At 47.2% G+C, this 23512-nt stretch overlaps 1 protein-coding gene across 2 annotated transcripts in view; it reads right to left on the bottom strand.

Moving 5' to 3' along the window:
• stard9 (StAR-related lipid transfer (START) domain containing 9) overlaps window positions 1-23512 on the bottom strand; it is a 39243-nt gene continuing 15731 nt past the window's right edge. Inside the window, exons 4-32 of one of the 2 annotated variants that reach the window (XM_068579933.1) lie at window positions 22686-22802; window positions 22511-22543; window positions 22350-22411; window positions 21820-21932; window positions 20087-20229; window positions 19833-19900; window positions 19453-19550; window positions 19091-19309; window positions 18469-18566; window positions 18301-18378; window positions 17927-18004; window positions 17103-17282; window positions 16130-16181; window positions 15604-15729; window positions 14993-15075; window positions 14709-14770; window positions 13670-13863; window positions 13031-13502; window positions 6496-12810; window positions 6078-6257; window positions 5817-6000; window positions 5563-5703; window positions 5087-5186; window positions 4585-4742; window positions 4375-4439; window positions 4016-4218; window positions 3049-3128; window positions 2549-2707; window positions 1-1851 (exon numbers count right to left, since the gene is read on the bottom strand). In XM_068579933.1, coding sequence (XP_068436034.1) covers window positions 1726-1851; window positions 2549-2707; window positions 3049-3128; window positions 4016-4218; window positions 4375-4439; window positions 4585-4742; window positions 5087-5186; window positions 5563-5703; window positions 5817-6000; window positions 6078-6257; window positions 6496-12810; window positions 13031-13502; window positions 13670-13863; window positions 14709-14770; window positions 14993-15075; window positions 15604-15729; window positions 16130-16181; window positions 17103-17282; window positions 17927-18004; window positions 18301-18378; window positions 18469-18566; window positions 19091-19309; window positions 19453-19550; window positions 19833-19900; window positions 20087-20229; window positions 21820-21932; window positions 22350-22411; window positions 22511-22543; window positions 22686-22802 — 9987 coding nt within the window. In that variant the 3' untranslated portion in view covers window positions 1-1725. The remainder of the gene's footprint in view (window positions 1852-2548; window positions 2708-3048; window positions 3129-4015; window positions 4219-4374; window positions 4440-4584; window positions 4743-5086; window positions 5187-5562; window positions 5704-5816; window positions 6001-6077; window positions 6258-6495; window positions 12811-13030; window positions 13503-13669; window positions 13864-14708; window positions 14771-14992; window positions 15076-15603; window positions 15730-16129; window positions 16182-17102; window positions 17283-17926; window positions 18005-18300; window positions 18379-18468; window positions 18567-19090; window positions 19310-19452; window positions 19551-19832; window positions 19901-20086; window positions 20230-21819; window positions 21933-22349; window positions 22412-22510; window positions 22544-22685; window positions 22803-23512) is intronic. The other variant, XM_068579934.1, reaches the window with a different exon arrangement.

The following is a 23512-nucleotide window of genomic DNA, read 5'->3' as shown; positions in this document are numbered from 1 at the left end:
TTCACTTTAAATATGTTTTGTATTCATATAAAAACAGCCACATAATGACATCGTATTAGCATCAGGAAGCAGTTTATATAAAACACATGACACATCACCAAGACATAAATAACAAGGCTTTTTTTACAAAATGAGAAAGGAACAAATAGAAACACTTAAAACAAAATAAAAAATCAGTACAAAAAGTTGTGTGTTCCTTCACTATGTGTGTGTGTGTGTGTCGTTCTCTTTGGTTCCTCTGGGAACATCTTTTAAAAATCACAATCTGATGCCCGAAAACCTTCAACTAGGGAAACTAATATGGCTTCATATCAGGATGCAGCGCCTGCATAGCTTCATTCATAAATGCACCGACGGCTTTCTGTGCAAGCGGCCGTAAACAAAAGCACCGCTGCGCCCCTTAAATATTAAAACACAACACATGCAACGGCATTTTAAAAAACACACAAAGAAGGCAAAAGAGGAACAAAAAATAAATAGAACAAACGTCAGAAACAGGTGAGAACAAAAAAGGCCATAAAACTGAGCTTATGCAGATTCTGGGTACCATACTGCGTCTTCTGCAGCTTTAATAATAATAACAATAATAATAATAATAATAATAATGCATAAAGAGCGATGTTTGTGGGACAGAGCGTCACTTCTGGAGCGTCGGCGTCTTGCTCAAGGACACTACGGCAAGCCAGATGCTCTGGCGAGACTTTTGAGTTTCTATATCCCAAAAAAAAAGTCCAGTTTTTTCACTTCTTTAACGGTTTTCTCTTAACCGTTAAAAAGTATTTAATTGTGACAATTTATGCTACGAAACAAATATACTGCAGAGAGAGAGACCTGGAATAAAAAACCAGGACAAAAAAAAGAAACTGTTCTTCATGTATCAAGGTGTTTGAGAGGTTAAACTTTGCAGTGCCTGAGGAAATACGTTCAGATGTGCCGACTAATCAGGGGTTAAACTGTTTCCTTCACGTTTCACCTCATCGGGGTTAAATAAACTCAACTGACCTTCAAATACTTTACGTACGTCTCACTGCTCCAGCTTTCATATGATCGTCAGCTGGTGAAACCGCCCTCACCCTCCTGATCCAAGTGGGCTGAAACAAAAGCATTTACAGGCGAATATCTGCAAAAAAAAACCCTGCTTGACCCAGAAACAGTGTTACCGCCACAAAGATGGCGGCGTGCATCTATCCACCTGTCATGGACGGATAGGAAGTAAACACAAGGCGACCTTTATTATCTGTTAATCGACTCTTTAAATTGAATTTAAATAAGGATTTCTAGCTGCGACGTCGACCTTGTTGACTTATTTGGCTGTCTACTTCACAATAAGGAAGAAATCAATAGAGATTAAGGGACTTAAATGGCGGATACTCAGTTTATATTAACTCCGTTTTGTGCGATAGCTTCGTAGCCTCTAATAATTAATTATTAAGCTGCCTGAACGTAGACGCAGAACACTAATAAATGTGTCATGGCAAGTCATTCCCTTGGACTTCTAATTCATCTTTGGTTACGATAGCATTATGATCGCAAATGTAAAAAAATACAGTCTCAATATTTTATCAAAAAATATCTTGTATATATTTATATATATATATATATATATATATTTAAAAAAAAAGCTGCTTCTTAGTTGCAGGGAAACAGAACAGTACTCTTAGAATTAAACATAAAAAAAGTCAAGTAAAATGAATTTCAGGTGCAAACTCCTCGCAGCCCGAGCTGCTAACGCGGCGGCGTGAGTCGAGAGGATTCGGCGAGGAACGCGTCGAGGTCGGCGATGACGGCGGCGTGTCTTCTGGCGACGGTGTTCACCAGTCGGGGAGGGAAGGACGGCGTCCCCAAGTCCACCTGCAGGAGAGCAGAGGGATGCAGCCGTGACCTCGACGCTCATGAGCGCTGGAGGAAAACCACGAACTCGGAAAGACGGATCGTCAGTTAAAGATGGAATTAAAGAAACTTTTTCACTGTCGGGGAACTTGTTCCCTACGCAGTGACACATCCTGACCAACGGGTTTCCACGACTTTAAACCAAGTATACATGACTTTAAGCCACATTTAAATGACTTTTAACCACATTTCTATGACTTTTAACCACATTTCTATGACTTTAAATCAAATTTATAGGACTTTTGACCAAATTTCCATGACTTCAAACCTAACGTCCATAATCAAACATTGTGTGAAATGTGTGTGTAAACAGTAAAAAGTGATAAAATGTAGTATTTAAACTAACAATGAGGATTCAAAGCATACAGTAAACCTTAAATGACTCAAATGAATGAGACAATAGTTTGATTAACAGAATAAACATTTATATAGATGCCTGTATGTATGCTGCTGATATTTTGAGCCTCTTTCTTTTAGAAGCAGATTCATTATTTATAACTAAATGAACGTGATGAACACATGAATATAACACATTTACACAACTTGTAGGGATTTCTATTTTTTCAAGGACTTTTCCAGGCCTGTAAATAACATTTTAAATGACCTTTCCAGGTTTTCCATGACCGTGAGAACCTTGCTTATAGCAACAGCACCTCACCTGTAGCAGGTAGATGACCCTGGTGGCTTCCCGTCCATCGCGTCTGATCGGCTGCAGGATCCAGCAGCTCGGCATCATCTCCCCGCGGACGGCGTCCACGCTGGGACGCGGCAGAGACTCCTCGAACACCGACTGCATCGCCAGCACGCGCAACCCTCCCTGAGGCCCGAGAGCAGAAAGCATCCTCCATGAAACAGGCGGCGCGGCCTTTTGACTGCACACCGACACGCTAGCCGAAGCCTCGGGGTCGCTGTTGTTTCAAAATGGCCACGCTGTTCATCATGAATTAAGATTCATTAAAATTAAAATAAAGACAGCGCTGTCTGATCCTGGTTTTCCTGCGAGCAACAACGCTAATCTGACAGTAAATGGAAATTTTCTCCTTAAAAACTGAAGTGTGATTTTTGCCGATGCTGGAAATGCTCAGTGGACCTTACACAAGGGCGACAAGCAGTAATCATCAGCGCCGCCTGGTTGATTCTGCAGCTGTGCTCTCGTACCTGTTTGGACTCGGTGCTGATGCAGCAGAAGTCGCGCGGCTGGCTGAGGTGGCAGGTGGACGGATCCGTTAGCACATAAACTAGACAGAAATACAAAAGACAACGTGTCAGATGAAGCAAAGCAGCGGGTGAAAACATGGAAATAAAAAAGGTACATTTTAAAGAATTACAGCAATGAAACTCAACGGTTATGTCTGAACACGTGAGGCCCGATGACGTCACAAAAGGTATTAAATGCTCGTCGTGCAGCTGTGAGAGCGGAGTTAGTCGTGCACGAACACAACAAGCCAGTCGGTGATGAATGTGACTGTGCACTGAGCTATACATAGATATCCAATGCACACTCATCATTTGAAGCAAATGCATTTGCAGTATCCGGAAATGCAAACGTATAAATAGTTTTGCAGAAGTGACAAAATAAATAAATAAATAAATACTTTTCTCTATTTATATTTTTGCAACAATATAAATAATATTTGCAAGGTAAACTCTTCCGTCACGTGAAGCTCACGATGCAAACGACTCGTATTTTGCCGAGCGTCCAGATGTTCCAGGTCTGCTCAAGTCAACATTACTATCTTAGTCTAAGTAGTATTGGCACAAATACTCCATCACACGTAAAAGGTACTGCGTCGTTTGCAAGTATAAACAGCAAAATGCACAGAAAATATGAAAATTAAAAGCGTTAAATGCAGAAAACCGTAATATATATCATAGAATTAATTATTACTTTTCTCGCGATGGAGCTAAAGTCAACTATTTGATAAACTGTTGCATTATGCATTATGTTCTCATGTAAAATCAAAATGTATTAAGTAGAAACTAGATTTGTTGGAATTTACAGTGAATTGTAGTAGAGTAGAAGTATCTAAAGTGTCATAAAACACGCTTGACTAAACGTCCAGCACAGGTAATGTAAAGTAAAGCGTGTGAGGAGGACGTAGACTGAACTAACTGGTCAGCTCACCCAGCTGAGTGCTGTCATCTAGTGGTCGCGTCCAGACGGAACGGACCGCCTGGTTGTACGCGTGGCTCTTGGACAGCTGGCGGACGGAGCTCCACAGGCCGTCCACAGGTCTGAGCAGCTCCCCGGCTCCGAGGAACCCGTGCACAGACGGGCTGAACGAGGGCTTGTAGTACGCCCGGACACCTCGTTCTTCTCCCTGGAACCTAAATGCACACGAGACTCGCGCACGTTAGCGGCGCTGGTGATGTTTGTGACGACGTGAACGTGTCGCTTCGCAGCTCGTTAATGATCTCAGACGGTGATGAAGTTTCTCGGCCTGAAGGGTGGAGGAGTTCATGAAAGAGAATGACTGAGCTCACCTCCAGCCTGCTGTGGCCTCGCTCATTAGCAGGTTGCTTAAATCCCCGGAGGAAGCCAGTCGCACCTGCGAAGGAAGACATTTGCAATTCAACCCGATGCTCATGTTTGAGGGAGTAGAGTCAATATCATTGGCATTTAAAGGGCTTTAATTGAAAAGTTATTTTAATCTGGTTTTCAGTATGTGAGCTCTAGGCTCAGGTGAGCGTTACCTCGGCCAGAGCGCGACAGAGGAGACTGGATGTGATGTCCTGATAGGTTGAGGTTATGGAAGAGGAGGAGCCAAAGGAAGTGGTGCGTTGACGTGAGGGTGACGGAGACGACGTCATCAAGGGCTCAAACAAGGCGACGGGAGGCTCGAGGCGGACGTCTAGAGAAACACAGTAACGTGAAATAACACAGAGAACGCACCAGGGACAGAAACATACTTTATATTATATTTAGAAAGATGTCAGTGGTCTACACAGCGGATTATGTGATAGCACAACTGCAAATGAACATTGCACATGGACTTTTTTCAACAAAGATGGACTGTCTAAACGTGAGACTGATGTGGACAGATGAAAGAAAAAGCCCTGTCAAGTTGTTTGATGTAAAGAAGAGAAAAGACCTCAGTGGTTCTTTGTATTTGAAGGGGTTGTTCTTATTCTAAAAATGTAGCACACTCTTGAAGATGTGTGCGTCATCCAAGCTGGTTTTGTGTTTTATCCTCACCGTGGGCCGACAGCCAGGCTCTCTGTGACTTCGCGCTTTGAGGACCGCACATGGGCGGACGGGTCCTGACCTTCATTCCTTCGTCCTGGAACCCCAAGGTCTGAAGGGAAAACAGTCACAGCGACACGGTCACGCAAAAGATTAAATTACAACAAACACGCTAAGATGCGGTGTAAAAAAAGAACCCAAAATATAGATACCGTAAAAGTCGGGTCACAAGACGCTACTATCTCCGGTGGGTGTCCCCGCTAGCACCCAGATGTAGCCAGCTAGCGCTGACGCTAGCTCTCTACTAGCTCTCCGCTAGTTTCCAGACAACCACCGAAGGTAGCGGGACCAGCCCCGGCTCGACGCTAGCAGCAGCGCTAGCTCGCTACAGCGAGGGACAGCCAACCGAAGGTATAGGAGCGGCTTGTAACCCGACTTTTACTGTGTACGTGGCCGTATTTTCATTCCAGTTATTCGAATCTCCCGACCTGTGCGGTGAGAAGAGGTCTGCTGCCGTGCTGCAGCGCGTTCCCGCTGTTGTAACCCGACGTCGGTCCAGAGGAGAGACTCAGGCTGGAGCCCGTGCACAAGGTGCTGTTACTGATTCTCGTCCGATGTCTGAGGTCATCCTGAAATCGTACAGCAATTCACTCGTTCACGGAACAATTCACTTCTCGTCTCTTGTAATAGATTTAAATCCACATTGAGAAACCGGTTTTGATTCGGCGAGACTAGAACTGACCGTGACCTCCTGCGACAGCGTCTGCTGCTGCAGCCTCTTTTTCTCCTGCTCAGTCCGTTCTCGCAGTCGCTCCCGGGCCTTCGCGATCTCCGTCCTGGCCTCCTCTCGGGCTCGGCCGTAGTCCCGCAACAGCTGCTCGATGTCCGACGGGCATCGTCCTTCTCCTCTCCGGGGGTCTGGTATCCTGCCGTTTGGATAATTCAGTGAAATGCATCCATCTTTCAAATGTAGGGGGGCGTTAACACGGGTACGGAGTCTCACCTGCTGCCATCGATCCCCTCTTTACGCCTGCTGGCCGTGGCGGCGGACACCTTGGAGGAGGGAACGGCGTCCTGGGGCGATGAGCGGCGGTGTTTGCTGGGACTCAGACTCCGAGCTCTCCGGTGAATCTGCAGACGTTCCTCCCTCTCCTGCCTCAGACCCTCGATGCTCCTGCGGTGTCTGAGAGGAGGGATTGAAAAGAAATGAAGCCGATCGATTTGGTATTCACGGTCAAGTTACATCGTCAGGTTTCAGGGCTGAGCATTGGACCTCAATACCTGATATAAATTAGGAAACTTTACAGTTTGAAAGTGGCAAAGTTCACTCTGCATCAGTATTGACAACCAAGCCCAAATCAGAAAGACAATTGCATCATAAATCCATTCAAATGAAGCGTTTGGGTTGTTTGCATCCTCACCTGTCATACAGCTGCTGTTTGGTAGACGTGGAGCTCGGCGGCTCCGGCTCGTCTCTGGTCCTCGGGGACAGCATCTTCAACAGCGTGTCCGTCTCCCCGAGGCCGTAGTGCAGCTTGGCCTCGGTCAGCTCCACGGTCAGAGGCGTCCGGTTCCTGCTGAGGCTGACGGTCGCCATCACCTGCTCCCTCTCCTGCCGCAGCCTCTCGATCTCTCTGGCCCTCCTGTCGGACTCGCCGTTCGAGCCGGAGCTCTCCATCTCGCACCACTCGGCGGCGGCGTTGTCGTCTTTGGGAGGGAATGCGCCCGGCTCGTCGCCGCGTTTCGATGGCTGGAGGTTGACGCCCGACCAGTCGGTGAACTTGTTGTGCATGGGCAGGTCCTGCGGGGCCGTCTGGCGGCGAGACGTGGACGCGCCGGCGACGGCTTCAGTGTTCACGAGGACGTCCGTGTTGCACTCGCTGGGCGCCAGTGACACCACGTCGTCCTCTTGGGGTTGAACAGTCCCAAAATCGACGTCAAAATCAAGGGAATCGACTGCGGGCCTTGAATAGCTTGATGTTTTCCCATGTGTCTGCGCTTTGTGCACATCAGCTGGTCTCAATATGGGAGAGATGTAGTCCTGCATAGTCCTCCACTGCTGCCGTTTGGAGTCGTTATAGGTAACATTTCTCCCGTCGGTGTCCGCATATCTATCCAGTGATGCGCTCACAGAGCCTCCAGGGCTGGAGCAACTCATTTCACTCACCTTCTCAAGTGATACAGACTCTGACGCGCAAGAGGAAACCTCACAATCGCGTCTTCGCTCGTCCTCTGATCGTTTGCTAGAAGACGCGGCGGCGATGTTGCCTTTCTCTGAATCGTGGCGCTTACCGAGCGCCGGTTGGTTCCCTCTCGGCTTCAGGCGTAAACTCGTTCCCACGGTGCGAATGGGAGACGACGCGCGGTCCGTGTACATCGCCCGTTTCTTTAAAGAAAGCATCGGGTCGTTCCTGAAAGAGGGAACGTGCGTTCCTCGATGGCCGTTTTGCGATGACCTGCGAGACGCTTCGGATGTTGTGACGCTCCTGCGACCCGGCGGCTCGAGCGTGCTTTGCTTGGAGCCTCGAGAAGAAGCGGACCTCACGCGTCTTTGACATTCGCCCGCCGGCTTCGCGGGAGGTGCTTTACCCCCCGACTGCAAGGCGGCGGCGTTAAAGCCCAAATCGGGCGTGCTCTGCATCTTTTCATCTGCACTCTTTACCTCATCTCGAAGCACGTTGACGACCTCGGAACCGATCACTTTGACGATCACGTTGACCTCGTGGGATTCGGCTGTCCGGTGAGCGGCCACTTCCTTCGCGGCCGGCGCCGAACACCTCCTTTCCGTCTGCATCCCGACGTCGATGGCCGTTTGAGTCGAGCGGTCCCTCCCCGTGCGGTCGCGAGACTCGCCGCGAGAGGCACGGCCGTACGACGCGTCGCCGCTCCCGTTCAGACCGGACGCGGCGACGTCGCCCGCCGTCCTCATTCCCTGGACGTCCCCCAGCAGGTCCGAGGTGCTGTCGATCAGCATCGAGAGGCGAGCCGACATGCTTTCCATACTGGCCCACGTCGGAGATTCTTCTATTCCCGCTTTGGTTTTCTGCGTCGCGGGTGCATCGGTGTTGCTCCTTTTGTGGCGCTCTCTCCTCCTCGGAGCGCCGCTGCCGCTGCAGATAGTCGCCGTCTGAAGGCCGTGCTCGGTTTGAGTGCCGTACTCGCAAGTCCTCCTCCTATGGGCTTGGACTTTGCTCCCCTGGGCCTCTTGCTCCGGCGATTGCACAAACATTACATTCATCAGACCGGAGTTGTTGCCACAACTGGCGTCGTTACTTGAAGAACTGTCGGTCACCGTCAGATCGTCCGAATAACCGACGACGGCCGCGTGTCGACGGGGCGCGAGCCGGGCGGCTTCCTTCCCTCGCTCCTTGCAGTCCTCCATACTGCTGAGCGTGCTGGAGAGCCCCTTGTTGGTGGCGTAGGCGCTCAGGTGGGAATAGAAAGGCGAGTCCTGCCCGTTCAAACCGTCGTCCACGCTGCAGCACCTCGTCATGCGCTTCTCGGCGCCGCTCAAAAGCGGAGATTTGCAGGAGAGGTCGGCGGCACTCCCGAACGCCGGGTTCCTGTGACACTGCGGGTTTGAGTCCCCGCCTTGCCGCTGGTGAACGAAGGGGTTGATGTCGCTGGAGGCGAAATGCATCGGGGAGTCCGGTTGCTGCGATTCACGTCTCTTCGCGTACGGGGCGATGTTTTCTACATTTGTGCGGGGCAGGATTTGTAAAGTGTGTCTTCTCGGGTTGTAATCTCCACTAGCGAGACAGATAGCAGACGCATCTGCGTCCGGACTCCTCACCTGTCTGACTTTGCCGTTACTCTGAGCGCCAAGCTTCACCCATTTCAATGCGAGCCGGCCGTGATGCACTCTGGCGGTTTGGTCCTCCTCCTCGCTCTCATCCGACGACTTAGGAGAGGACTCGGTGGAAGACGCGGGATGAGGCTGGATCTTAGTCTTTCTCAACCTCTTCGGCTTCTTAGACAGAAGAGCGGATCGACTCTGCTCGTCACCGGCTGCGTTAAGCTGAGCTTCTTTTGACATCTCGGACCCTGAGCTTCTATGTTTGACGGCAAGTGCTAATGTGCGTTGTGGCAGAATAAAATCAGAAACACTCGCCTCGTGTTTCGACTCTACACAAATCTTCGGAGTCTCTTTGTCATTTTTTATAATATAATTGTGTTGGCTGTCAATTTGAGTATCCTCAACACATTTGCACATTGAATTCGACACGTGCTGTTGGTGTTTGTTGCAGTGATTCATATTCACCGCACAAGTCTGAACCGAGGTATTTGAACTGAACGCATCCAGAGGTTCATCTCCTCTCGTGTTGCCCCTTTCGCCATTTCCATCACGGCCGGGAGAAACCGCCAACCCTTCCGTTGAGGCGCCGTCGTCGTCATCGGCGGACGCGCTTTGGCTGCTGCGGAATCGAAGAGTTTCTCCATCAGATAATAGTTTTTGCATGCCAGGACTGTTTTGGAAATGACTTCCATCGTCAATACCAGATGTGGTTTCCACACCGACACGCTTTCCATGTTCACAGCTGCGGCTTTCTTTTGCGTCAAGATTCACATCCAAAAAGCTCTGTGTGTCCGCTTCATTCAGGCGCGTGTCGATGACAGGATTCAGATGGGGTTCTACTTTTTCTTCACATGAACCATTGGTTTCCTGACACAAAGCATCGCTCACCACCGTCTTTCCTTTAGAGTCAACGGAGGATCGGGTAATCGGGGTCAAAGCGGGGTTGTCAGCGGAGCGCTCGGACTCTCTCACATTTGATTGGTCGTTGTTGTTTATGGCGGGGGACGTTTGAAGGCTTGACGATTCGTTTGATGTCACATCAGAGACGTTATGCACGCGGCCCGTCTTCACCTGCGTTACTTCAGTAGGTTTAAGCACGTCGCTCTCGCGGCTAGCCCTTAATTCGGCCGACAGATCCGCTGCCAGGTGTTCACCGTCGTCCGCTCTGTTTTCAGACTTGATCCTTTCAAGTGCAAGGTGTCCTTCGAGCATTTCTTCTTTTTTCACCTGATCGCTCGTTTTATCCCCCACATCTTTTTCTTTCCATCCCTTTTCATCACCCTCACAGCCAAAATGACACGCGGCGGAGGCAAACATGCTTCGACTCCTGCGCTTACCGTCGTCCTCGCTGTCAATCAACGACAGTTTCCCGTGCTCTTTGACCACTGCTGAGATTCTCAGGTCAATGGCGCTACAAATAGCATCTGACTTGCACCTGTGTTTATCAAATGGTGAGTCCAACGCTTTTGTTTCCGCTTCCTCTATCGTTACATCTCCCTTTTCGACTGCTTTCCTCTCTCCTGCAGAGGATCCACTCTTCACAGCACATTCAGAGTCCTCAGAGATCTGTCCGAGTTGCCTTCTCATGGGATCAGACACCGGCGACGCCTCTAAAGCCACCGCGTCTCGTCTGACGCCGCCATCGCCACAAACCGAATCAAATCCGGCGGAGCCGTTGGCTTCCACAGCAGATTGTTCCTCTTTTGAGTCACTGTTATTATTCCCATCGGGCCAAATATCTTCACGATTGTCAACCGGTTCGGAGCAGAAAGTTAGTAACTCACTGCTGTTGCTCCTTTTTGGCATTTTCAAGCTGCCCGTGAAAGCATCTCGCTGGTCTTTGTTCCTCTTCCTGGTATTTTTAAAAGCTGACTTAACAAGCTCCTGCTGTAGTGCAATAAACTGCTCAGTCAGAGCTCCTTTGGTTTCAGCCTCATCCAACATTGTGTCCCGTGTAGAAGACACATGTTTGGCGTCCCCAAGCTCATACTGGGTCCACTTTCCTGCTGCGCCTTCGAGACTGCATAGCACTTCCTCCTCAGTGGACGGTTTGAGGACATCGACAGGGTCAGACATCTTTTTTAACACTTGACCGTGGCGAGTATTCGAGAGATGCATTCCTGATTGACAACCAGACGTACATATCTCAGTGTCAGGGGACGTTGCGGCGTCAACGGCCACCACTTCAGGTTCATCCGCTAACACCTGAAGCAGTTTTAGTTGTGCCGCTTGTGGTTTAGTGCAGTGGATCTCAGCGGGTGACACACAAGCGGTTTGAGGGTCTACGGTCGGTATGATCGCTGGACTTTTGGAGCTGCAGTCTGGCGTATACATAACTGCGTTCAATGTTTTTTCTGCTTTCTCCACACAACATCCTACTTGCTCTGGTGTCGCAAGAATCTGAGAATTTAATGTGTCCGATGTGCCACTTAAACCGTGTACATTTACGCCCTCATTGCTGGTGGATGTAAGTCCACTAAGTCCACTCAGACAGTCTGAGAGGTTCATACTGACTGGACTTGAATCGCTGCTGCTGCTGCTCTCTACGCCTCTGAGCATCGTTTTTCTTTGGAAAGGCAGAGAATCCCTGTGAATCCTGGGACTGTCTGCCGCGTCAGTGGAGGACCAGGCATCGGTGAGCGCCGGCATGTTGTCTGGCTCCCTCGGGGAGCAGCGTGGGCCGATGGTCGGCGTGGTCTGCGTTTTCCCAAAGTCCTCTATCAATTCGTCTCCGCCTATGGAAACTGCTAGTGACGACTCGTGGGAAGGAGGCGTCGCTGTGGCGCCACCGTGTCTTGATTTGGGGGAACCTTGCTGGCTCCGGTACGTCCCAGCGGGGACTATCCGAGCTTTCTGACTGCCGTCCCAGTCTGTGGACGGACGCGAGCAGTCTGTCACCAACGAGTACGCTGGCACCACGGTCCGGCTGAGTTTCCCCGCCGTCGAGCATCTCCCGCTGCTCCCCGCGGCCAAGGAATCTTCAGATATCCGACTGTCGTCGCTCTCCGCGTCGCTCTGAGCCGCTTCCTCGAGCCTCAGCTGCGTCGCGAGGGCCGTCGCGTAAGCGGAGGACAGGGAGTCGACGGAGAAAAGGCTCTCGCGGTCCGACGTCGCTTCCTCTCCGTCCTCTCGCTCTTCCTCCCATCCCACCAACCCCCGCTGTCTCTCCACCCATCTGCCGGTCTGGCTCATCAGAGCCTCGGTGCTGTGCCAGCGCTTCTGCTTAACGTCCTCAAACACGGTTCTTTGGTCGAGCTCCTCGCACGAGACGGACGCCTTAACGGCACATTTACGTCGGCTCATCTTGGTTTCTTTAAGGCTCTGGTCTCTTCTTTGTCTCCAGTGAAATTTGCTTGTCGTCCTCCCCAGAGGTTTGGGGTTTCGTCCTCCAGTCACACTCGATGGCGGTTTCCTGGAAACTTTGGAAAGAGCCGTTTTCAACCCGGGCCCGACAGAACAAGAGGACGTCTTCCTCGTGGTTTCTAGTCCATTGTTACCTGCGTGTGGTTTATTTGTCTCATTCACGCGAGGGACAATCTGAGAACTGGTTTTGCAAGCTGCGGGTGTGTGTAGTTGTATATTTTCTTTGCAGACCGACTGCAACGTAGTCCCAAGCGGTGACTTCAGAGGAGCCGCCGAGTTCTGATCCGATCGGTTCTTGAAAGACAGCTCTCGGTTCGGCAGCAGAGGTTTTCTTTCTGGTCGTTCCCGGGAGGGCTGAGCGTGGGGCTCCTCCTTGGCCGTTGGTCCGACGTCTTCAGATGAGTTCACTCTTTTCCGGCCGGCTTGACTTTGTCCCGAGAAGAGCGAACCGGAGCAACTCTGGGTTCTTTCCCGAGGAAGACACTCGTCTGAAACCCACTTCCTGCCGCCGATGGAATCGGAGGTTGCGAAGGAATTTGACGTTGGTTCTGTTGATCGGTTTCTCTTGAGGAAGTGTCTACGGGCGAGAGAGAGAGAAAGAAGACTTTAAGATCTAAATTTAAGAAGAAAAAACGAGAACATATATATAAATAAGTAGATGCAAAATAGATGCAACCAACCACAAACCAGCCACATAACATAAAACAGTTGAAACATTTGGGGATTAATACAGTAAAAGCCCCTGAAGTTTGCGTCCTGCCTTCTTAACTCTACAGGTATAATTACTATGTGCTTACCTGAAGATCGGGGTGTTCTGCGGGTAGAGCCGGGAGAGAATATCTACCGAGAACGAGTGTCTGCGAGAAACAAACGATCTTCCCCTGAGCTTCGGGGGCGAGCCCCGATCGGGAGACTCGGGGCTGTCCGGCCCCGGAGGCAGGGTCCTCTCCAGCCGCTGCAACTCCCTCTTCGCCTCCAGAAGGTGACGCTTGCGGGCGATTCTCTCCAGCTGGTAGTGCAACTTTTTCCGCCCGACGCGGCTCTCGGCGCGGCAGAGGGCGTGGTGCCTCAGCAGCTCCTCCTGCACCGCCTTCTTCCTGGCCCGCGTCGCCCGGCACGGCCGATCCGCCGCCGGAGCTTCCCGATCCTCGGACGCGCGACTCGGCTCCGCCGGGATGGTGGAGGCGGAAAGAAGGTCCGTCTGAACCCCGGACTCTTGGGTGATTCTCAGCTCGAGGCGGCGTTTCTCCTGCGTGATCCACTGCTGGACTGTCGGGTGAGGATTTACAGAAGGGACTTCTTAGACGTGGACATCTTACAAACGCATATTTATACACATTTCGACTCTTTATGAAGCGCTTATCCAATCTTATACAAAACTATCTAGACTTTGGGCTTGAGAAAGTTTTTTTTGCGGAGGTGGAAAGACGACTTACTCTCGGTGTGCTGGTGTCGGAGGTGGGCCTGCTCCCTCTCCAGCTCTCTCTCAGCCCTCCTTTGTTCAGCCTGAATCTCCTGTCGCAGACTCTCCACGTAGCGCCGCTGCTCCTCCAAGCGCTGCCTCGCAGTCGGCTGCTCACCGGGGGAGAGACAGGCACCCTGCTGGCTTTGGAGCTTCACATCTTCGACACTGTAAAAAAAAACAAAAAAAAAAACACATACAGTGTAAAATATACAGAAAAAAGGGCAACTGTGAAAACCAGGAAGTAGAAGAAATCATTTCACCTCACTTTGGTAGAGTTTAATTTCTAGAATTTAGCAGTTAGGTAGGTGGCAGCAGGTTTGAAGTAAATGCAACTGTTGTCGGGTTTTTCAGTTCAGTGTATCGGCAGTAGCCGAGCAACGAGTTGAGCAACGAGCCAAGCAACGAGCCCGTCTGGTAAACAGCTAACTGGGGTTGTTCAGGAGGGTGGGAGCTTCTAGAAACACATATCGTCTCCAACTAACTGAACAGAAAAGACGCATGAAGCGGTGGCCTATTTCTGCAGCATGAATATGACAACACATGTACCTAATTATAAAATATGTATGCCGCATGTTGGCGGGTGAAAAAGAAGCTCTCTGTGCACAACACACGGTATACACAGAGGGATGGATATAGGGCGATACATGTATAGATCAAAGTCCTTTAGAAAATCTGATTATTTTATACTAAAGTTGTTAATTGAATCAGAAAATACTTATTTAAGAGTATAGAAAACCAGGTGGTGATTTAATAAAGACCGTATGTATTGAATTACCAGAGACCATGATATATTGTGATATATCATATATATACATGATATATCATATATATACATATATACATGATATATCATATATATACATATATACATGATATATCATATATATATATATATACACATATATACATATACATACATACATAACGTTAGAGATGAATGATTGATGAGTTTTTGGCCCCGGGTGGATATTGTGTTGTTCTGTGAATGTATTTTTGGCGGCAGTGTTTACCTGTGGTTATCTTTGGAGGGGCAAAGGTCGATGTAGGTGCAGGTCATGCCACCTTCACTGGCCTGGGAACATTAAAGAGAAGACCAACTTCAATATTTCAGTAGAAAATAGAAAAAACAAACAATCGCAGCCGATCGAATGATCTGAAACAATGTTGTGTTATAACCACACCAGCTTCACAGTATGTCAATGACAGCGTCTCATTCATCTGCTCATCATCAATATCATCACCACCGCCTCCGCCGTTGTCATAACCAACAGCATCCTTTTCCTTTTGCACCCACCCGTCTGCGCTCCCGCAGGACGGCCGCCTCGGCCGGGTGGTTGAAGCGGAACTTGTGCACTCCTCCCAAGGTGATCACCGTCCCTGGAGACCCAGAGACATTTTCCTTCATCACAAGCTGTCCTCACCCGGTGTGCTGCGTGTGCTGCAGTGTAGGAGTAGGACGGGTGTATACGAGTGTGTGTCTATACATTTACCCTTGGGAAGAATCTATCTGTGCACTTTTAAGTGTGTGTGCAAGTATATAATTGTCAATAATCAAATATATTCTGTTTATAGTGGGTATTTAAATGTAGATTAACACATACATACATTTTTGATATATATGCATAGAGCAACAATTACATGACTTTATGCTTTTTTATCCCTTGGCAATATATCATAACTTTCTTTTTCTGTTGTTGTACCCAAACTAAGCTTTTAAAGGCATGAAAGTGACAACAGTTGCCTCAGGATATATATAAAAAAATTAAATAACAGATATGTGTTAGCAGTCAAACAAAAGTTATATTCAAGTTGCATGTCTGCAGCACTCAGATCAGATCTCTAAAAACACACTAGGACTATAAAACGCAGTGGGAACAAGACGTTCGGTTGAGGACAGGAGCCGACCTTGAGCCAGCCTGCAGGGCTCGGTGACTTCTCGGTCGTTTAGCAGACAGACGCGACCCGGCAGCGGTCTGAGCGTCACCACACCTCCGTGGTTTTCAATCTCACAGCTGGCACTGCCCTGCAGAACTAGGAAGAGGATGCAGAAGAAACACAATCACACATAGTGGTGAGAAAGCTGCGCAGCTCCTGTATGTCGAAATATGTCCAGCGATCAGTGCGGCATTTAATTAAACGTAGACAGTCCATTTTATGATATACAGTTATATATATATATATATATATATATATATATATATATATATATATATATATATATATATATATATATATATATATATATATATATATAAAAATAATGTGAGAATGCATAATACAATATTACACTACTACTTCGCTCTGGGATGAAGCATGGTTGCAAGAGGCTTTAAGAATTTCCACTCAAACAGTCAAGAAAAAATCTTATAATATTAAAAAGAAATATTTGCAGCTGGATGAGGAAACATGGAGAACAATGAACAAATAATACCTATTTGTGGTTTTTCAAACTGTTCCTGAGGTCCTATCTGCGTAACTCCTTCCTGTTAAAAATGCATAAAAACATGGCAGCTGTATTTAAAAATATACATAAACATAAAAACATATTTTGTGCATTCTGAATTATTAGCCCATTGTGCTCAAAACACAAGCAATAGTGGATATAATGATGATTTTACACAATGATCTTAAGAAAACTATTGTCCTTTCACTTCTAATCTCACTTAGCCGACAGAAACACATAATTTGTTTACTTTGAAGTCTTATCTAACGGGATTGAAGGCTTTCCTATATGGTGTCAGGACCACATGCGTTCCCAGGTGGCCTCGGCTCTTCACATGCAGGAAAGTGTAATTGTCAGGCCTAAGGGTATGCTTGTCATTGTCAGAATCAGGACAGCTTAAGCTCCCCCGAGTCCTAGCCTCAGAACTAAGAGCCTCTTATCCAACCCGAGCTTTATGCATTGCGGAAGACACACATACACGCAAAGACGGGAGATCGACAGGACAGTTGGAGGGTAGAGAGAGAAAAAAAGACAGTAGAAACGCACCTTTTCTCAAGAGTTTTTCTAGCAGAACAAAGAGAAATAGTGGGAGGAGGAGGAGGAGGAAGAAGAAGAATCTAGTAGGAAAAAAAACAGATCGTTTTAGTCAAGACAGCTGACAAAATCAGTAACTTGAGAGTCAGAGAAAAGTAGAGCAAATGCAGAGAATATCAGTTTGTGGGAGTTTGCATCATGTTGTTCAAACGAGTGACGTGTCGCTGGGGATGAAAAGAAATGTACAAAGAACGAGAGAGTGAAAGACTTGACACCTTCCAATACAAAAAAAACATGAATAACGCTATTAATATTATTATTGAGTGCTACACTCGATACTCAACAAAAGTGTATTCTGATATTTACTAGGAAAAAAAGCAGGAATGGAATAGAAGATGAACACAACACTTGTGTTTCCCCGTCGTACCCTGAGGTGATAGAAGACGACCCCGGTGCTGAGGACGTCTCCGTCGAGGGTGACCAGGTGCGGTTGGAGGGAGTCGATGAGGAATCCGGCCCGGTCTCGGTTGATGTCCACGCTGTACGGCTTCAGCAGCTCCTTCTCGTCTCGCCAGCTCTCCGACCAGTCCTTCGTCAGCTGCTCCACCTGAGGATGATGAAGGAAGGGAATTAAGAGACGGGGGGTTGAAACCAGGGTGTTAAATATCTGTGGGCAGGTAGATAATTATCACTACTGCCGCTGCTATTTCAACTACAACTTAAAAACAATTCTTCACTAAATGTAGCTCTCTTACATGGTGTGTTTGGACAGTGTACAGATGTTTTCCTTACATTTCCCAAAAAGTTTAAAGTCGGAGGAAAAAGAAATACTGTGACATCTTCTTTTTTTTTTTTTTTTATTTAAAAAAAAAAGGCAAAAAAAAAAGAAAAGTTGATGATTTTTTTAATTTACAAATAAATCTGCATGACAACAAGGTTTTAGAAAAGATAGAAATATATTCCATCTTTTCTAAAACCTTGTTGTCTAAAATTGAATACCTGCAAATAATGCTGACGGGTTAAAAAGGTGAGTGAAGATGTTAAAGATGTTAAAGAGTAAACACTGCAGGATGAGACTTGACAAAGTTCCTCAGCCTTTTGATTAATATTGCCCTGCATTTCTTTACAGTGACATTCAAACGTGTGATCCGCAAAGTGATATGTACCAGGCAGCTCTAACCCCGTGTGTGTGTGTGTGTGTGTGTGTGTGTGTGTGTGTGTGTGTGTGTGTGTGTGTTCAGCCCGCGTTACCTTTAGTTCGTTCTGTAGCACGATGTCGGAAATATTCCCGTCCCTCTCGTCGCTCAGGGACGGGCTGGGATTACGCTGCTGTCAATCAGGAGGGCGAAAATTGATCAGTCAAAAAAATACTGTGCGACAGAGAAATGTGACTTCCATCCAGGGGATCCATCGTTCAATCTTTACCGTCCAGGGGATTACAAATGTCACAAAGACACAAAGCACTGTATTAAGCCTTTGCTACAAAAGCATGTAATGCTGGATCTCTTTAATTCAAAGCCTTACAGCAGCAAGAGGGATTTCTCTTTCTTTCTTTTTTTGCAGGAGGGAAAGCCCATAGGGTGTCCCTAGGGAGTCAGCTTTCATGATGAAAAAGGTGCCCATACCATTTCAAAGCTGAGCAGCATGCTCTTCAGCCTGTCAATCTCTTCTCTCAGTTCCCGGATGAGCCGCACGCTGGCATCCTGCACACAGACCGAGCTCACATCAACCTACTTAAAATCATTCAGATCGAACTACTAAGTCTTGAGGTCGGACTCCAAGCGGCCACTGACCTCATTGACCCGAGGCTTGTTGACGATGTTTTTGGCGTGGGCGGCGTAGCGCAGCGTGCTGAGGGTCTCGTTGTAGCTGTTAGCGGAGGGCGAGACGGCTGCAACACAAACGCACAATGAAAACACATAACAGAAAATACGTTTTCACGAGAGAGACTTAAAAAGGAGCATTCCAGTGGTTTTACCAGAGCGGTCACATTACTGCAAACTATTTTCCAAAGTCAATTTTTAGACTAGATTTACAACCTCCACGCTAGCTATTAAATTACATTCCTTATTAAATAGAACAATACATTGCAGACATTTATCTTTATCACAGTTACATTGTTTTGTTTTGACAGTGCAGCATTTACAATGAGTTTCATGCAAATCTTCAATAATAGTGAGTTAATTTTTAAATGGTTGACATTCAAAATAAAACACCATGTGCATTTTTTCCCTTTCATATGTTCCATGTTTGACTTTTAGGGTTTGATATTGATTAAAACAGCTCCTGATTGCACACCACTCAACTTTAAACATTCAATTAAAGCTCATAGATATAAAAAAAAAACATGCAATTTATAGTTAATGAAAACATGTAAAATCCCAGCCATTGTATTTTCACAGGACTGCCACTGACTTGCAATCATGATGGTCTTGGAGTTGCCGCCCAGGCTGTCTTTCAGCAGCCAGGTCAGGACTGAGTCTCTGTAGGGGATGAAGCAGTGCCTCCTCCCCCCTCCTACTCCTCCTCCTCCTCCAGACAGGGAGCTGCTGTGGCTGCCCACCGTGCTGCCATCGCCCTCAGAGGCCATGCTGTTGATGCTCTGACAGCTGCTGGACATCTGGGAGTTCTGGGCTGTGGAGGCAGTGGGAAAAAGAAGAAGGTTGATGGATTTATGAAAAGGCGTGTTTCAGAAAAGAAGAGGATGAAAGGAAACGTGGAAGGTAAACAGGTATTTGTGTCCAAGCTTGATTTAATTCCTCGCCGTCTCCGTTTACCGAGAGCAGATATGACGATGCCCAACGTGACGAGCGACTTGTTGATGTTGGAGCCCTCCGTCAGTCTGTCCCTGCAGTAGTGGGGGTCCGCTCGCTCACTGTCAAGACACAACATACAAAACAAACATGAGGTTCATGTCATTTGTGCAATGACTAAAAACACAGATTATCCCCCACCAAAAAAAAAAAAAAAAAATTAACATTTTCGAAAATCTCAGGGCAGTAGCCAAAGTCCACAAGGGGGCAGTTTAGTCAATGACTTTGACTCAAAAGAGGAGACACACACACACACACACACACACACACACACACACACACACACACACACACACACACACACACACACACACACACACACAAGAAGTAAATAACAGTTTCACCTCCCAGCCAAGTCCACCAGGTTAATCTTGCTGACTGTCTCTGAAGGAAGGTTGTTCTCCAGGATTGCCTTTGGAGAAAAGACGAGCGTAATCAGACAGGAATATGCATGAACGTCGCACCTGGAAATAGATAAGGACCATATGAACTGAATAGAAAGAGGATCATTAGCAGGTGGATTGATTAACAGAAGAGTGTAGCTGTGTGTGAGCTGACTGGAGAGCTAAGAGATCATGATGATGATGATGATGACGACCTGTGTGTACTGGATGGTGAAGATGGCGTGGGATCGGCTGCTGGCGTCGTGGTTGTGCGTTGCGGCGGTGATTCGGTTGGCGACGCCTTCCTCCAAAAGGTCCATGGCCTGCTTGCAGTCTGACACCACGTGCTGGGAGAGGTCTGACGAGAGAGGAGGAACAACATGTTGAGACGTCTAAAGCAGAGGAACCAAGAGCTGTTCACTTTCATATCAACCTCAAAATGTTTGATCATTTACTGGCACGCTGGGAAGGAATTTGTGTGAAACTGAGGTTGGAAAAATCTCTGTAAGAATAAGACTAGTATACTTTGTTGTGCATCAAGATGCACAATATACAGTTGGGAATATTATTATTTGTCATTTTAAAGAATCTTTGAGTTATACTTATGCAGATAGCTCTGAGAAAAAAATGAGAAAAAACACATAAAAGTGACTAGCCAGACGAAAAGAATTATAAAAATTAAAAAAATGTGTGAAAATAAAATACAAACAGGAAATGCGTCTCATCAACGTTTGCTCATACTTGAACGTGTGTGTCATGTTCAAGAGGCTGTTAAACACAAACACATAGCTATAACATGGGGTCACTTATTCTTGTTCTAACAGGAAAATTTAACACACATATGTATATATATATTATTCCAAAAAGAATAAGAGTGACAGTGAAACAGTGTTTGATGGCCCAGAAGTAAAAGCTGGAAGCCTTTAAAGCGCTCTGTGTGAGCGGGGAAGTGTTGGAACCACAAGGAAATGACTTCACTTCCTTTGGTCAACTGGGATTTCACCAGATTCTGACAATGACTGGATGTTTAAACACGGAGACACGGCCGGATGAGAGGGAGAGAAGGAAAAGAGGGGAGGGTTGAGGAGACTGAGGGGGGAAAAAAGAGAAAGAGAGAGAGAAAGTAAGAGGTTTGGAGCCAAGTCTGCATCGGCTCAAAAGACTATCAAGAGATAAAAATGTCCTCCCTGACCACATAACAGTGACTTATAAACTAAACCTACAAGCCATTCGCATTACTTATTAAAATACTGCAGAATATTATACACATCCAAGGCCCTGATTTGACTAAAATACTCATCTGAGAGTTAAGAGAAAACAACATTTAACCTTTGGTGTCCACGCTCATCTCCACTTTCTTATTGCAAGACAGATTCTTCGAATAAATTACCCATTGCTGAGTTTTTGCATATGAAACTCTTAAGAATTAGGATCACCATTTAAATATGCAAAGTCTCACTGTGTGTCTGAGACACACCGTCGCTGCGAGATTGTTTAAAAGAAAGTTCTTCCCATGCACAGATGTTAACTTAATCTCAGTAAAATTACCATAGTAATGAGAATGTGAAGCCTCTAGATCTCTACTTAATCATCTAAAAATCAGCCAGACAGAGAGGAAAAGACCAAAAAAAATGAAATGATCTGTTGATTTTTGAGCTCATCACTTTGTGCAAGTACACCAGTGACTGTGGGGTCATGTTTGGATAATACACTTAAATTATAATTCTTGTGCACGCAGGTTTGTTATGTCTATGAGTGTAGACACATACGAAGGTGTATGCATGTAGAGTAAACAAGTAAAGTTGATGAAAATAAAGCAAACAAAACTAAAGTGGAGAATCTGCATCTCACTGAAATAGCAAAGAGAGGATGCCTCTGGAGTCCGGCCCTGTACAGTGCGTCTTTTCCCCATTTGTGCGGAGCAGGTAGAAGGGAACTGAGCACTCACCTTGTACATAAGGTCCTTTCTCGGGGTGCTCTCGAACTCTCAGGGAAGCTTTCTTCTTCTGCTCTCCTCCACTCAGCAGGTCTCGCACACGCTCATTATAGATCTCCAGGAAGCTGCAGGGCCGGAGGGAACAGACCGCCATCAGGACACACACTTGATTGGCGGGTGTGTGTGTGTGACATAACACAATGCAGCCTGGCTCTCTGTGAACCGGGTCACAGTCATGGTTACATGCTCCGGGTCTGTGCCGGTCCACCCCAAACGACCCAGACACACAGTCTACTATGGTAATCATACGAACGCGTAATATCTGCGTTGTCAATTCAGCATTCGCCTGCAAGAAGTTGCAGCCGACAAGGACGTTTAGCTTTGGATTTGCATTGTTTTGCCTGCGGCTTTGCAGCATAATCGTTCTGTAAGTACTCGTGTAGTTTGAACGTCAACGTCAGAAAAACCCCCAATTAAAATCGCGGCGGTTACACAAACAAACAAAAAAAGAGACAGTCGCACGCAGTTTATAAACACAATACCTGATCTCCACTCTGCTTGAGTTTTGCTCATCGGGAAAAGTGTCTTCAGACCTAAAGAGACCCTGCAAAGGAAGGAAAAACGCACATTACTTCACACGACAACAACCGACACTCCTGTACAGTGTGCTCTCCACATTGAATTGCACAACACGGGGACATACCTGACAGATCCGAGGGGTCAAGCCGATGGAGTCCTGACATCAAACAGGAGAAAACAATGAATGTTTGCTTATTGTTTGTGCAGCATGATTAGGGTTTATAACTTTGCATTGCCTTAAAATGTGCCTGGGCGAGTGTGTGTAGTGTACAACGCCGCCGCAGTGATTTCCTCCTCACCGGTGTGCCCATCATGGTGTACGTCTTTCCAGATCCTGTCTGTCCGTATGCAAACAGACACACGTTGTAGCCCTCTGACGCTCCAGACAGCACCGACACGCCCAGGTCCTGGAACACCTGAGGAACATGAACACACACCCTGAATCACAAATACACAAAGAAAGGCTGACTCACAGATGTCTATGAATAACTGGGTGGAGTTGCCCCAAAGATAATTAATAAGGGTGCCGATTCAGGACTTCAAAATATACATAAAAGTCTTTTTCAGTGGGATTTTAAATGCCTGCAGACGCATACGAAGCCTTGTTTTACGAGAAAAGCTGATTGGGTGCAAACAGTGTAAGCCGAAGACCTTGATCCTACTCGCATTGTGCGTTTGTTTTTATACACGAGTGTCGATCTGAACCAAGGTTTCACGATAACAATGCCGTGGCACCGGTCCAGTGCTGGGGGAGAGGAAGTGGTGGTGTTGCTTTTCCTGCTGAGGTGTTTGGGTACGGAGCAGGGAGGTCAGCTTAACGCTCTGGCTCAACAACTCTGCAGAATGTGTGTGTGTGTGTGTGTGTGTGAGAGAGAATTAAATGAGACTCTGTGAAGTGACTGGGTCAGGAGAAATAAACGTTGCGTTAAAAGCACGGCGGTGTGACGAGGGACCAGGGAGAGTCCCGCTGAAAACAATCAACTGAGGAGACTTGTTTTGCTTCTCTACGTCTGCTGAGCCGCAGTCTGGATGATTATCAGCACGAGGGCAGATCTCACACACACACACACACACACACACACACACACACACACACACACACACACACACACACACACACACACAC

This window comes from Clinocottus analis, unplaced genomic scaffold (genome assembly GCF_023055335.1).
Source record: "Clinocottus analis isolate CAN_PGR_092001 unplaced genomic scaffold, fCliAna1.0.p SCAF_17, whole genome shotgun sequence".
Lineage (NCBI taxonomy): Eukaryota > Metazoa > Chordata > Actinopteri > Perciformes > Cottidae > Clinocottus > Clinocottus analis.
The sequence above is the reverse complement of the archived record's forward strand: the minus strand, read 5'-3'. Positions and strand labels throughout refer to the sequence as shown.